The sequence below is a fragment of the Lepisosteus oculatus genome, chromosome 24, assembly GCF_040954835.1.
Source record: "Lepisosteus oculatus isolate fLepOcu1 chromosome 24, fLepOcu1.hap2, whole genome shotgun sequence".
Taxonomy (NCBI): Eukaryota; Metazoa; Chordata; class Actinopteri; order Semionotiformes; family Lepisosteidae; genus Lepisosteus; species Lepisosteus oculatus.
Genome location: NC_090719.1, coordinates 1,191,218 through 1,206,756, shown reverse-complemented (window position 1 = coordinate 1,206,756; position 15,539 = coordinate 1,191,218). Strand labels below are relative to the sequence as shown.

Below are 15,539 nucleotides of genomic sequence, written 5' to 3'. Positions count from 1 at the left end.
TCTGCACTGTACAGAATGCAACCCCCTCGTCCCCAGCATGGGTGGCAGGGGCTATATGAAAGTGCATGTTCCAGTGCACACCTGATTAAGAAACACTCATTTCCCAAGTTCAGCGTTACTCTTGTGTTCCGGTGTGGGACCTTACAGGTACCCTTCCTCAAGCCTACTAGGGGATGTGTTCACACGAGACACTGGCTGCTCCTCCTCCTCAAGCACACAGCCCTCCCGTTCATTAAAACTAAAAAGAATCAGCTCTAGGAGTGAGGAAAGCAGAGACCTGAGCCAGTAAATGAATGCAAGGAATAGATTTTCAAACCATCTGGAATCTTGGTGCAGATGCTTTTGCAGAGAGGAAGAAAATAAACCTCAACAACAAAAAAGGAAAGAAAAAACAAATAGGATCTGGAAATGGGAGAAATTTTATCACATTAACAAAAAGAACAAAAAACTTGTAAAAACGTTATACATTCCCTAACTGTCTCTGACTGGACAGCCTGAACAAGTGTCAGCTTCAATCTGTTTAACAGACAGTGCTTTTTCAATATATTACAGTTTACAGGTAACAATGCAGAAAACGTTTTATAAGATCACAGTAAAAAGTACAGGTATTTATTTCTCTGGTTGTAAAAATCCTTTATTTCACCAGCCAAGGAAAAAAAATGTTCTGTTAAAAGTATTTTCCATACATAATTAAGGTGAAAGCTTTATCTAAGATTTGGGAGTTTGGTACTGAATTTGAGTCCTAGGTAGGAGCATTAAAAAAAATACAACAGCACATCTGTAAAACTCTCGCATTTATATCCTATCACACAGTTTGAGGCACTGAAGAGCTATGGCCAGCGCAGGTTTGTTGTATTATTGAAGTAACCCTGAATGCGATCGCTATATACAAATAAAAACGCAAGAAGGATGTTCCCTTTCTGCATCACACAAACCCTGATAAAGTTTACACCTTAATACCTTAAGACAGGAAAAGTGGGGAGCAGTCTTCTCTCGTCCTGTCCGGAACACGTTTCTGTACTACTGGCTGTACAAGAAGCTTTGTTGACCAACTGGGGCGATCGCTCACTGACCTTTTTTTTTTTTTGTGTGTGTGTCTTTTTACAGTCCTCAACACTCCTCAGAAATCAGCGGTATAAAAAAAAAGAAAGAAGAAAAACAACAAAAAACGAAACGAAACAAAGCTTTGCGTCCTCCGCGATCTCAGAGAAGGAGTCCGAACAGTATTTGTGGTTCCGGCGGCGCCTGGCAGTTTCCTCTGCGACGCTCTGGATATGGCTGAAGTGGAGAGCCCCTCGTGGCGAAGTGGGCACCCGTGGCATGAGGTTTGTTAGCTCTTGGTTTGGCGAGACTGGCTCCCTCGGTCCGGCCTGGTGTCGCCACAGCCGGCTGAGCTCGGCCTGCCCGAGGGCCCGTCCCCTCTTGAGCGCCCTCTAGTGGACAGGGCTCCCCGCGGTGCCGAGACGGAACCGGCGTCACTGCTGGCCCATCTTCTTCTCCTTCTGGAAGCTGAAGCTCGTGCGGCGGCTCAGCTTCCGCTGCTTCTGGGCGAAGTAGTCCGCCCGCGACGTGCTGGCTCGCGACTCCAGGATATAGTTCACCTGCCGCGGGGAGACAACAGGACTGGGCGTCAGCGCGCGGCCACGCCGCGTGTCTGCTCTTTCTCCCGCCTCCTTTCTAAAAAGCTAGGAATGGGGATGATGTTTGCGATATCCACCTGATCTCGAATATGGCAAGTCCTCGTTTATTCAGCCGTGAACACTGTGACTGCACATGGGGGAGAGAGTCGCCACCCCGACCCACCCTCCTTTAACCATGTCGGACGCTGCGTTCCTGGAGCGGAGCTTCGGCGCCACCCTCTCCCCGCCCCCCCCACACACACGTGGTGATGCTCAGCCAATCAAGCGCTGAGGCTTGGAGAATCCAGGGAAGAGCTCGGCTATTATCCAGGCTCTTACCTGCAATCTCGGAGCTCGACCAAGATAAATCCAACACTGCGTGCTCCGAAAAATACAAGGCGTACAAAGCCTTTATGCTCAATGTGAACTGTGAAAACAGGACTGGATGCTGGTTGGATCTGATAGACCGGATGAGCTGCTGTCGGAATGGGAGGACACGGGGGCCTGGACAGGTTTGGGACATCTCAATCCACAGGTCTATTCTTACATTTCAAATGGAACTGAGGTTCCATTTTTACTCTCCTTTACACCACCCATCCAGGGAAATCCAGCGTCGGGTTCTTCTGTATTAAACAGCACCCGACCCCCACGAACGGGATCACCCTCCTGTCCTAAGGGGAAGTCCCAGGATATTCGGAGACTGGTGCCGCACTCACACAGTGCAGGGGAAACAGCGTTAATGAATGGCAGCCGAGATGCTTTCTCCCGCAGGGCCAGAGCCTGCTCCATTCGGGCCCTTAGTCCGGTGAAGAACCGTTACTACAAAAACCCAATCCTCAGTGCACGCTGGACACTGGCTGTTGGGGAGTTTTAAATCTAAACCTCTACCTCTGTGATGCAGCTTTTTATTGCAGGACTTTAAAGGACCTGGACTTCAAAAGAAGCGACAAACCACAAGAGCTGTGAAGCTCAACTGCTAACACTGAGTTTTACCAGCACCTTCCTGCTGTTAGAGATCGGTATTTTTTTAGTTTTTTTTTTTTAGCATTTTGACACAACATATTCCGGGCATGATAAAAGTCTTAAAAAAAACTAGTGTTACTTTCTTAATACCTTTGCAAAAAACATCCTCCTTACTGTAAGGAAGCAGGTGGCTCTGGGACCCCGTGATGCCCAGCCTGCAGTGAACCTGTCGCATGACCAACAAGGCCCACGTGCCTCTCGCTGCGCAGGACTGAGGGCCGTGAAACACCGAAGGTGCGAAACGATCACCGACGCTGAGCCGGGAGACGACACTAAATTGGAACATATGTTACTTTAACTGTAACATAACAGTAATTCTGCTTTAAGACGGCCCATAAAGCCTGGATTTATCATCGCAGATCCGAGGTGATCAAAACGGAGATAATTTTTAATGGAAGGTTAATGCAGAAATCCAGAGATAAAAACGGTCCTTTGGCCTCACGTCAGCTGGGCTCTACCCTGCAGAGCTGAAACCGCGGCGGTTTTATGCACCGCGGGGCGTCCGTCTTTCATGAGGCTTTACAGCTGAAGGCATAAAGACACAGCGAACATCTCCACAGCCAGCGAAGCCGCCGGCCCTCCCGGGACGGGCCCGCTCAATCGGAATGGGCGAGAGGGCTCCAAGCTCGCGGGGGGGGGGGGGGAGTGCGATGAAGGAAACCGCGCCGGCGTTTCCCCTTCCCTGCTTCTCTCCCGGATTGACGGCGTTTCCTGCGCTGCCCGCGGCCAGGCCCCGCGCCATCACTGCTGAGCTCCCGCGAGGAAGGATGATATCCAGGACATGGGCTGCTTCCACCAGGAAACGGCACCGCAAAACTACACTCAATTGGATTGGCAACTTTATTATTAATGTTGGGGCGCCTTTTCTCTGTCACCCGGAAGGTATACCGTATGCCGGCCGCATAAAAGCATTTATAAAAAAAACACACCAAAGAAAATATTTCCACAAACAAAAGTCTGCCCTTAGGATGATATGCGTTGTTTTAAAAAAGCTCATGTTTTGAACTTCACTGACGGACTGTTTCAGACACTCTTATCCTCATGACTGTGCAAGAGCAACTGGCATCCACTACTACTGAAAACACTGCCCTTGACAGAGGAAGAACTGTCTTGACATCTGCAGTACCTATCCTTCCATCAGTCTTATTTCGCTACTTACAACGCACATGGACGGGGCATTAGCCAGGCAGTAAGGTTTCCTAACCTGGCTCTGTTGGCGGCAGGATTATGGAGGAGCCTATCAGGATTCGCTTCGGATTGCTCATTCCCGCCCTTGCTGTCTTTTTAATAACCCACGGCCCCCCGGGGGAGCTGCGGGGGCTGGCGTGGCCTGTCAGGGACACCGGGAAGGGTGACGGAGAGGCCCAGCGCAGGGGCGGGACACATATTAAACCCAGATCACCGGGGACACGCCGGCCTGCCCTGGGGATGGACAGGCGTCAGCGGGGGGCGGGGGGGAGAGAGGCGGCCGAGCCCTCATAAAGCTGACAGACAGGGCAGCCCGCGCCCAGGTCTGTCCCCGGCCCCGCCCATCGCCGCCCGGATGGAAGGATTTACCTGCCATGAGGACGCCGGAGGCACATGGTCTCCGCTCAGCCCCACCTCACCACCCAGCCCCTACTCCCATTAGGGCAAAGATTTATTCCTGGATTCCCAATTTCTGACTAACTGCTGAAGCGGAGGATCAATAACAGACGATAGACAGGTCTGCTGCCAAGTGTCCCACCCCCACCCCTAACACCCCAGTGCCTCTCTCACGCAGCGCTATCTGCCCGGTAAGAAGTTAAGAACAAAACAGACGGACATGCTTTCCCTCCCTGCAAGTTCCGACGCAACACCACTTGCGAATCGAACCATTTCAAGTGGATTTTGTGCAAAAGGTGAGGCGTTTAAATGTCTTTTTCAAACATTGCTGAGTTTTTAGGCCACTCAGATGAGCCGAGAAGGTCTGCAGGGCTCTGGGCTGCAAAGGTTTGCGAACAGGAAAGGGGACAAAGCCAGGACGGGCATCGGAGGTGGCGCGGAGAGTGGGCGTGGCCCCCTTACCTTCAGCACGATCTCGTTGACGGTAGCAGCGTCGGATTCGAAGTAGAGAGGTTTGTAGTCGTGATTGCTGAGATATGTGAGCTTAAATATTGCATGACCTACAGGGAAGAGAACGGCAGCGTTAGCACGGCGAACAGGAATGCGGGAAGTCAGGGCGGGGGATTGGGGCGCAGAAACAGATGGTCCCCCCGGTGTCCCGTCAGCACAGCAGACGGATCGGGATCGCGCGAGACGGCGACAGCCTTTCCCTGTCACTCCGATTCCAGGTACCCCTCGCCTGCACGGCAGCTGAACCCCTTTTTTTAATAAACTCCAAACCCCGGCTCGTCATGGCGCAGGAAACGCAAAATCAATCATCCGGGTCGTCGGGCCCCTGGGAGGGTGGTGCTGGCGGGGAGGAAAGGGGAGGGAGAGGGACACTCTGGCTTTGGGCCAACAGAACTCACGCAGCACAACGCTGGACCTGCAGCTCAGGTGTGTCGGGGTGCCCAGGGGGCTCCCATCTACTCCACCCTTTCGCCCCAAAACCATGCTGCCCGGTGTGGCACGGACACGAGATACAAAAAACCTTCACGTCTGGACATCCTAGCACAGAGATGCCGGCCAATGTTCCCATTCACACAGCCTGACGTGGTTTCAATGCGACTAGCATCAGGTGCTCACGCACAGAACAACGCACAATCACACTTAACAGCTAAAAATCACACACCTTCTGCTTCACGTTCGCCAAACGTGCATTTGTAAAAACAAGGAAATACATCTTGGGGAAAACAAATCCTACAAATTCACACTGACTGCAAGGTGCACAAGTACATACTTCATTTCTAAAGAAAAGCTTCACAACTGCCGAGCTTTTAGCAGTAAAAGTTCTGTCTCTGCAAATCTTGTGCTGGCATTGATCTCGGAAATGTGCAGATCCATTACAGATCGCGAATAATAGCTGCTAGACCAGCCTCAACACTAACCCAGCCAGAGCCGGGTCCCAGCATGTGGACACGAGACAGGGAAGAAGCCACACAGATGTGTTGAGATTGTGCTCACTGCTGGGCAGGTCCCACGGACTGGACAGACTCCTCTTACTCGTGTCCTTTATTTTCTAAGCTCAGTCCAAAAGAAACAGCAGTGTGGGAAACCCCATGACCTGGACACGGTAGGGACAGGGTAGGGACACAGCTGGCTTTGCACAATTGTTTTTCTTATGAAAGCAAAACCCAACTACTGCTCTAAAAGCTCTCATGACTTCCACACACTACACTCTCCCCCCCCCACACACACACACACACACACACACACACACACACACACTCCCCTCACAGCAGTGGCTGTTTCAGGAGGCGGAACATTCCTCCATCTTTGTGTCTCATCAGCACACAGTGGTGCTAAAGGCCACAGCTTTCAAGTTTTAGATTGTAACACAATTTTATTTATGAGTACTTTTCAAGAAACTCAAAGCGATGAATGCCACAAAATTTAATTAAGCTGGAAAATATTGTCTAACGGGGACGAGCGCTTTGGGGGGGTGGGGCGGGGAGAAGAGGGGGGTGGCGAATTGTGATAAGATTATAAGATGGGGGAAGAAAAGGGATTTAGATCTCCCGACACCAGGAGGCGGTGTGTTCCTGGGAGGGGTACACTCTACACAGTGCACATCTCGCATGCTGGATGCAGACGAATCTGTGGTCAGAACAGCAGAGGCCCCAGCATTTTATCATAATATGTTAATTAAACACCATTATGATACACTAATCATTAACATAAATTCCCTATCCAGAAATTGTCTAATAATTAAAAAACCTTTAAAGCACTTGACAAATTAGCCTCTGGTGGTGCTAACGTCCAATCTATTCTAAAAGTCTCGCTGAAAAGAAAAAAAAAACTAAAGTAGGAGAATTTCCTAATTGAAGGCTAATTAGTATGTTAATATATTCACGTTCTGCGGTGGCTGATAGAGATCAGGATGCCGAGCTGATTTAGAAACACAGTGGAGAAAAACCACTGGTGGGGGGAGAAATGTGTTTCCCTTTCACCATGACAGCCCCAATATCTGTTCTGCGAGGGCCAGCAACTTCAAACAGAGCACTTCCATATTCAAGCGCTGCTCTGCACTCTTAACAATTAACATATTCATGCAAACTAATGTAAATTCGCCAGCAGCTCCAATCCAGAGGTTCCAAGCACATGGAAATCTTTCCAATTCCCAAATGGTGACTTTTATATTTCAGTTTGCAGTTGACTATAATCAATTATGGCAATTAAGTGGTTAGTCCATTTTTTCTTTTTTCTTCTAATACGCTGTTCTTCAAAGAGGGCACAGCCTACATTGCATAGTGCTGCAGAATCATGCATCTTGGGAAATAAAAATTAATACAAAGACAATATGTCAAACTGAAAAAAAAATGGCTTCTGCTAATGGATTTTCAACAGAAAACAGCTTTTATGCAATCAATCTTTTTATAGAAAGCTCAATTATTAAAGTAATTGTTCATCACAACCCCTACATGAATTTACCTATTAGACATAATAAACATCTTTTTTTGCATTTGCGACTGAAACAGTTTTTGTTAACACTTTCCTCCCAAAACTGCCTCTGTCCGTCTTCAAATTAACCTAAAACTAAGGTCAAACAACAAATATACAGACAGAGTGAGACATGTTTTTAGAACATCTTTACTATAACAGCACTTGGTTTTGCCTCTATAAAAGATGGAGAGTTGGATCCACATTATTTAACCTCTAACCTTAAACAGAACAAAACTGTCAAGACTTTCGAAATATTTACTTTAAAACAGATTTCACGTATCTGAAGCAGGGCACCTCCACTCAAAAGATAATCTCTGGATCAAGAAACCTAAACAGAACACTGAGCATTGTGCTGCCTTGAGTATTTGTGCGATGGGGGCTCTGTGCACAGTGCTTCGCTGGTAAAGCCACAGCATTTCTGGTTAGCTTATGTGAAAACAAACAGGCAAGCAGGGACTCCATAGCAATGGAAGTCATGAACCCAGCTTGTTCCACAAATGCCTGGGACAGGTAGGAAACTCTTCCGTCTTGCAGGTCTCTGCAAGGGCTTGCTCAGTCAGTAATAATAATAATAATAATTAATAATTGCTTACACTTATATAGCGCTTTTCTGGACACTCCACTCAAAGCGCTTTACAGGTAATGGGGACTCCCCTCCACCACCACCAATGTGTAGCATCCACCTGGATGATGCGACGGCAGCCATAGTGCGCCAGAACGCTCCCCACACACCAGCTCTCAGTGGGGAGGAGAGCAGAGTAATGTAGCCAATTCATAGAGGGGAAGTATTAGGAGGCCATGATTGGTAAGGGCCAATTGGAAATTTGGCCAGGACACCGGGGTAACACCCCTACTCTTTTCGAGAAGCGCCCTGGGATTTTTAATGACCACAGAGAGTCAGGACCTCGGTTTTACGTCTCATCCGAAGGACGGCGCCTGTTTACAGTATAGTGTCCCCATCACTATACTGGGGCATTAGGACCCACATGGACCACAGGGTGAGCACCCCCTGCTGGCCCCACTAACACCTCAGTAGGCTGGGGACACCAACAGGACCCACTGCCTGCATAAAACTTTCGGGCTTCTAATCAATTAACCTATTCGTGTTTTCCCCTCCTATTAATCTGCAGTCTATTGACAGCCTCCGAGATAACCTTTCATTTAACCGTGGGCGGAACCAGTCTCGGCAGATGTTGCCGAGCGAGAAACAGTGAAAAATGTCGAAACAGCTGTCTGCTCCGCACATGCTGGAAAGCTACAGAATGGCTCCTTCTCCCTGCTTCCTGTTGGGCTTGTTTATCCCCTCACACACAGGCTCACACGTGCTGGGTTAACCCTCCCCACGCCGGATTCTCCCAGCAAGCCGGGGAGCCAGACTTCAATCATCCAGCTCAATAATTCTGTTTACAACGCTCCACACAAGGCAAAACAAAAACAACACAAGAAACAGATGACAGGAGGTTAAAGGTTAGAAACATCACAATTTAGCTGATTAGCCAAGTGTGCCTGCAGATAAAGGACGTTTGGAAACAACTGTGAGCGGTCATCAAGCACAGCGCAGCCAACACGACTCCGTCAGGGAGAATAACCATGCAGAGCAGCCCCGCCGCACAACTGACAGAGACACACAACCGCTGCACAGCTTAGGACTCGCAGCGTTAAGTTCTTAAACTCGCAGCCTCCCGGAGTGGACACTCCCAGCGCATGAAAACTTTTAGCCACAACCCGAGGCAAAGCACAAATCCGTAAGGTCGGGCGGACAGGCTAGGAACGTACGGATTTGTTACCCTGCAGTTTGCAGCAGCACACCTCGCACATGGTCCTGTGACCACCCCCGTTAAAGAGTTAAACAGTTTCCATGGAAACCTGCACAATCCCGCAGGATTTAAGGGACAGACGGACCCCCACCCCCTCCACCCCAGGGAAAAGCGCAGTATCCATCTCCGCACGATCCCAGAGTTAAACCAGATGACAGCCACAGCACAGCAACAGTTAAACTGCAGGGACTCCTATTTTCCCCATCGGTTAATTGGGAATCTTGCTTTTTGTTAAGAACAGTAGTAGCTTCATTGGTCCGCTGCCGACTGCTGCAGGTCCCAGACAGCCCAGGGGGTCTCTTTACATCTGAAACCCATGAGCCAGGGTCGGCGTGTTCAGAACTGGTGGGACATGCTGTCCTTTTACACTGCTACACTAAAGCCTCACATGTACGAGAATCAATCAGGCGTTATGTTTATATATTATCACCATTGGGCATTTACTTTAAAAGCCTCCACTGCTGTTGCCTACGATAACAAAATTCTTTGATTCTTATTCACACAGGCCAGTCTGGTTGTGAATGAAGCAAGTTTGTCATCTGGTGATCCTGAATTCACATCGCTCACACTCCTTCAGAAGCAGGACCTCGCCGGCCTCTCCAGGTAAAGTACAGTGGAAGAGCCGGCATCAAGCGCGCTGGCAGGGAGTCTGCTGCTCCCACCACTCAGACCTCACTGGCCTGCTTGTCGTCAGAGGCTCCTCGTCCTGAACATCACCGGCTCCTCTCCGCGCTCCCATGAAGCTAAAAGGCCGCATTTTATGCAATAAAACACAGATCTGTCAGGATTTACTTATCTTAACATGAAACAAATCTGCCCAAAGAAGGTTCTCTTGTATAAAACTGCACAGCTGCCACAAATCAAGCACACGCCTTGAGGATTAGTGTGCGAAGCAGTATATCTGTGCGCCTTGACAATGGCGCGAAACCGCTGCTGCTTGTCTTCTCCAGCCCCAGCTCTGGCCGGCCACAGACGCGGTTTGGTCTTCGGCTCCGGACCGGCTCATCTGTTCCTTTTCTTTTCCGGATTTTAGAATAATCTTAAAAAAACGGAAACGGAACAGAACCTGCCTCCCCAGTACCAGGGCTGGAGAGGAACAGCCGTCTGTGGCTCGGCCCTGCTGAAGCGCCCGGCCTGTCCACCCGACCTTATTTATTCCTGCTTCGCCCTGGGTTGTGCTTAAATGTTTTTGTGCGCTGGGAGCATCCACTCCACAAGGCTCATAACCCAGTCATGAGTCAAGGTGGATCTCCCTGGTTCTGGGGAGGGCGACCTCCTCACCCACAAAAACTAGAACGCCCTGGGACAGCAGGGTGGTCCTTCAGGCCAGCGCCCCCGGACAGCAGGCCCAGCACGGAGCTCCCTGCCCAGCACGCAGCGTGTTAAGCTCAGCACAGTCGACAGTGGAGATGAGTCATTTACCCAACAATGGCAAGCTGTGGAATATGAGAAAAAGCAGACAGGGGGAGCTCATCAGAGGATCCTGATTAGACATTTTCAGGTAGTACATTGAGCGTTCACGCCTCGCTGGGCCTCAATGCAGCTGTGCCATTCAATATGTTCCAACCAAGATGTTACCATTATTGCTCAAGAACAGAGGGAAGAGAAGACACGGCCCCCACCATCGCCCCCCCCTCCCTCCGCAAACCGAAGACAATTTTGATAACGCGACGAAGCGTGACAAATGGTTCAAAAAATAATAAAAGGGGAAAAAAATACAATTGAAAATTATGAAAAGCAGTCGGTGGCACTCCATCGGGCACTGTTTAGGGCCTGTGCTGTGGAGTACGGTGTAGTCTTTCATTAGCTCTGACAAGGGATTTATGTACCCTCTCATTACTGTAAGAACAGCTCTATTACAGAGATCCTTTTCTATTATGTCTCTGAGAGTCTAGCTAAAGTCAGTGGGCAGAGCATCAACCCCTTCCCCGTGCCACGATCTTTAATTTTTTTCCAGAAACTCGGAACATCGGGTTTGCAGAATTCAGCTCCTGCTTACCCGTGGCTGAAGAGGAGTCTCGTCTACGCTGTCTGAACGCAATCTGCTCCATGCTGGCAGAGCAGAAGAAGGTACAGTTGCAGAAAATTGGCAAGTATACCCCCCATTAAGCCTTCAATAACTTGGCATGAGGCAGCTCGAGGACATAAATAAGGCTTTCTGAGACGCCTGTTAATGTATTTTTTAAGTACATACAGAAATGCGCGAGAAGCAAGACGCACATCCAAAACATTTCGAGATTTGGTTATTTGCATGTACGTCATGAAGTGGACCGTGTTGCACTGTAAGAATCTTTCTCCCATCAGCCCTTTCCCCTGCTCTGCGAACGAAGCGGAGAGAGAGGCGAACCTGCTGCAGACTTCCTCTCTCTTCAGGTAATTAATGGAAGTCTCTAGTGAAGTGTAAGTTACCGCACACTTTAATAAAGTTTGCAGCCTTGTCTTTTAGAGAGAGAGAGGGAGAGGGAGAGAGAGTCCTCTGCTTTAATTAATGAAGTTGCATTTGGTGCCGGGCTCACGGGACAAAGCCAATTCGATACAGAGGCACTGATTTCTTGGATAGGCGCAGCACTTCTGCCCTCTCTCTTTACACTGAAAAACAAGCCTGGGGAGACATGTAGGATCATTCTCTACCCGTGTCATTAATAACGGAGAACAGGAAACCTGATAGCCATGCAGATCACCTGAGGAGGGGTTTCCTACTTGCATCGAGGTAAGTGCAATAATACTAGTGCTAATAATTAAATCAATATAAATGAAGTTTCACTACTAGCTCACATGTTCTGACATATTCCCTGTGCGAGTCTGAAAATACAGGTTACCATATTCTTACTACAATGAATAAAAATGAAAATAAAAGAAAGATCCCTAGAGAGTGGGGGAGAGGGGCAGGGCGCTGGTCTATGTTTAGAAAGTCTATAATTCATCCAATGAGGAAAATTTATCTTATTAGACTTTTATAAATATGTATGAAGAGGAAGCTGTCTTGGGATCCTTGGTAGACTTTATTCGCATCCTAAAAATTCATCTCAAACGGAAAACACAAAAGCAGACACCAATTCAGGAGCTCAGAGATGAAATGCAGAGAGCTGGGAAAAAAGCTTTTTTTTTAAAAAAAAAAGACACTTCATCATCTTTTGCATCGATATGAAATCTTGTGAATTCCACACAAATTCGCTAAAGCACGATGACGGAACAACACACGACTGATTTGTTCCGATAGCTACGAAACACCCGGAGCACACCAACTGGAATGTGGGGAGGAGATGCCAACTTCAGACAGCGGGCTCCCCAGCCTGGAATCGAACTTGTGAGCCCAAGAGCTGTGAATCAGCGGCGCTAGTCGGGAATACTTCCCACTGGCGAACACCGTGGTCACCAACACCGCCTGACCACACAGCTCCTCCTGTCACCCCGGAGAGGGAACGGGACATCCCAGCCACTCCCGGCCACATCTGCCTCTCCCTGCACAAAGGCTGCGCTGTGAAAGCAGATCAATCACTAATAACTACTTGATCTGCCTGAATGGCACACAACACCTCCGGTTCAATCATCTGTGTTCGCTTTGGTACTTGGGGAAGAGCTATTTGCATACTGTTGCTTTTACAAAACAACAAAAAAAGCCCAAACTTCCAATTCTGAGCCCCCGTACGTCTTAGACTAAGCCGGTGCCACACTGCAAACACCACCTGCCCAAGGGTCCGACAGCGCCCCCTGCCTGGCGCGCACGCGCCCTGGCTGCTGTGTGAACGAATGGGGTTTGCGCTACGCTGTGCTGCGATCAACACGTCCCCACTGCTCTGGTTTTTGCCTGCCAACCCCCCTGCGCCCCCAACACCCCACCCTGGACCCTGGTTCCCCACTCGGCACCCCCCCCCCTTGTAAATCACGGCTCAGCCCACCTTCCTAGCCCCCCGCCGGCGTGTCGACACCAGCCAGCGGGACCAGGCAGCCTTGTTTCAGAAACAGATGATAAATAAATCAAAGTGCACTAAGCACTGCTTCCACACGGCAATCGCCTCCTTCATAGCGTCTGCACCTCATCAATCACACCATTGTCTGCTTGAAAGGCAAGCCTTGTAAATGTCATATCCACTCAAACCCAAGGAGAGGCGAATCAAAATGCGGCGAAGAGTTTTTTAATTGGATAGTGTAATTAAACTAAAAAACCCCGGTAGACTGGCGCTGACAGGACAGATGAAGACCCCTTTTAATAGGGCTATGAAACGTATTTGTTAAAAGGATGAGGCAATATGTACCATATGATTGGGCGCCCTTATGTGTCACAATTTCATTTATGATTAGAAAGAGTAAAAAAAAAACCCAGGCTAGGTTTCTCTTGCGCTGCCCCTATCGTGGCATGTACCTGCTTGGTAAAGGCTAAACAAACTGGAGCAGATTGAAAAAAGCAGAAAAACACAGTTAAATCCCTTATGAATATATAGCACAGCACTTCAGAAAGTTCAATGCATCCTGCTTGCATATTTAGCGCTGAATAAAAGAAAAAGTCCCCCGTCCCTGCTGCGCCCCACAAAGCTGAGACACACACTGGGTGCAGTGGGGCAATTGCGAATCGCACATTAGGGTGGATTTTAGCTTCTCGACAGCTTGATTTTGCGCACACCTGGCTAGGTGGTTAGGTGGAGTATCAATAAGACGTGAGTTTTTTGTAGCTGCAAGCGCTTTGACAATTTCATTTCAATAAGCAAAACCTTCTCCTTGCTTTGCAATAGGCCAACAGGACCCTGTCTGACATTCCCACAGCATATTCCAGAGTCCTTTTCACTATAGTCATTTACTGTTCTTAAGTGCTGCAGAATTTCGATAACTCTGTCTGGTTTTAAACCTCCTCCCTCCAAACACAACAGACTCCAAAAGGCAGACCCCGAAGAAGACGCCCTTTCAGGCTGCATTCTCAGGAATCACAAAGTCTTTCCAAACCCTAACGCCAAATACCAGGCAGTTTACATCTCAGCAAAGCGTTACCGCAACCTCCCGATAGCTTTGTTAATTTATCTCCTGGATGGGTGCACCAGGACTGCTGCTTGCCTTGTTATTTATGTCACACTCCCAGAGAATCTTGCTAAAACCCTGTTCAGAAATAGATCATTACATTTAAGTTAAATCTAAACAAAAACACAGGATAAAATACAACATAACACAGATGCACTGGCTGCTCAGACCTCATTGATTGTGGATTATTGTATTAGGAAGCCCTACGAAGGATGAAAAAAATATAATTCGTATTTATGAATGCATTAAAGTGCATTCGTTTTAAGGACATTATACATTCAAAATCAACGGAGGATACATTAAAAGTTAAACAGTATAAATATTTTAGCATGTTAAGTGTGACAATATTGTAATGCTCTGTCAGAACACTGATTCAGTGCAAGGTTTTCCCTTTCCCTTAAAAACCACCACGATGCACCAGGCAGGCTGGGCAAGGAGCCTTTGTTTTGTTTGCATTGTCTTCCTGGGTGCTTCTGAACTTGCATCTCAGAGAGTCTATCAGGAGGATTTGTTTGAGGCACGAGCAAGAATTGAATAAAAGCAATCTTAACGGAAAAAACAGAGGCAGGCGAGGCCAACTGGATTACTGCGCGGCAGCTACCTCTGGTTTTAAACGAATACTACATGAAAGGATTTCTGCCATCGATGCGCCGATCACGAGCCGCCAGCTTGGACTGAGCTGGAAAGGCACCCCCCCCCCCGCCGCCCCCCCTGTAAACCGCCAGTTCTAAGAGAAAGGACTGACTGGTGTAGCAACATCAATCACAGCTGCGGCCAAAGTGGCAGCTCACAAGAAAAAGGAAGGTCCAAAGGTCGCAGGTTAAAGGCAAAAAAAAAAAAGAAGACAGAGAGGGGAGGGAAAAAAAGAGCCCGGCTCTCGTCGAGCTCTAATATCTCCTCAGTGGAAGTGCTGGGAAGGTACCCTCTTCTGTATTAGCTCGCCTTCATTAATCTTCATGCCATCTTCTTTAACTAGTCATGTAGAACCGCTCGATAGAAAGCCATATAATGGGGAAGGCCCAATGCCAATTACTAGGTTAACATAGTGTTCAGCCCCAGTGCAACAAAGGAATGAGATCTTGGAGGAGATCTGGGTTACAGGGAGCAGTACATGCTATTAAAAAAAAAAAAGCTGCCGTGAGTTACCTGGATATTTCTTTGACCTGTGAAGCACTCAACATCGAATCTCCTCATTTGCTGCACAGCATTAACCCCTTATCGAGGCAGCACTGTCGAGCAAGAGGGGGGAGTTTCGGGTCACGTACACGGCTCCCCGTTTACTTGCGCTTGGGGCGCAAGGCAGAAACTTTGCAACTGTGCGTCACAGCGAAGAGCACGGGGAATCTGTCTGGGAAGGTTCGAGCAAACGCCTCTGGCCCCGATGCGCCATGGCGACCAGGCAGCTGACGCCCGGGTCTTAAACCTAAAACCCAGCATTCACGGCTTCTCATGCAAAAAGGTCCAAATAAACACGCACGGCAAAAAAAAAAAAGCTAGATCTAAA

The 15,539-nt window shown here is 48.6% G+C and overlaps 1 protein-coding gene across 3 annotated transcripts in view; it reads right to left on the bottom strand.

Moving 5' to 3' along the window:
* Positions 1-401: 401 nt before the first annotated feature.
* The window catches only part of mapkap1 (MAPK associated protein 1), a 90,971-nt gene continuing 75,833 nt past the window's right edge, over positions 402-15,539 (bottom strand). For all 3 annotated transcript variants that reach the window (XM_069183286.1, XM_069183285.1, XM_069183287.1), the window contains 2 exons: positions 4,689-4,786; positions 402-1,601 (listed from right to left, as the gene is read on the bottom strand). In XM_069183286.1, coding sequence (XP_069039387.1) covers positions 1,476-1,601; positions 4,689-4,786 — 224 coding nt within the window. In that variant the 3' untranslated portion in view covers positions 402-1,475. The remainder of the gene's footprint in view (positions 1,602-4,688; positions 4,787-15,539) is intronic.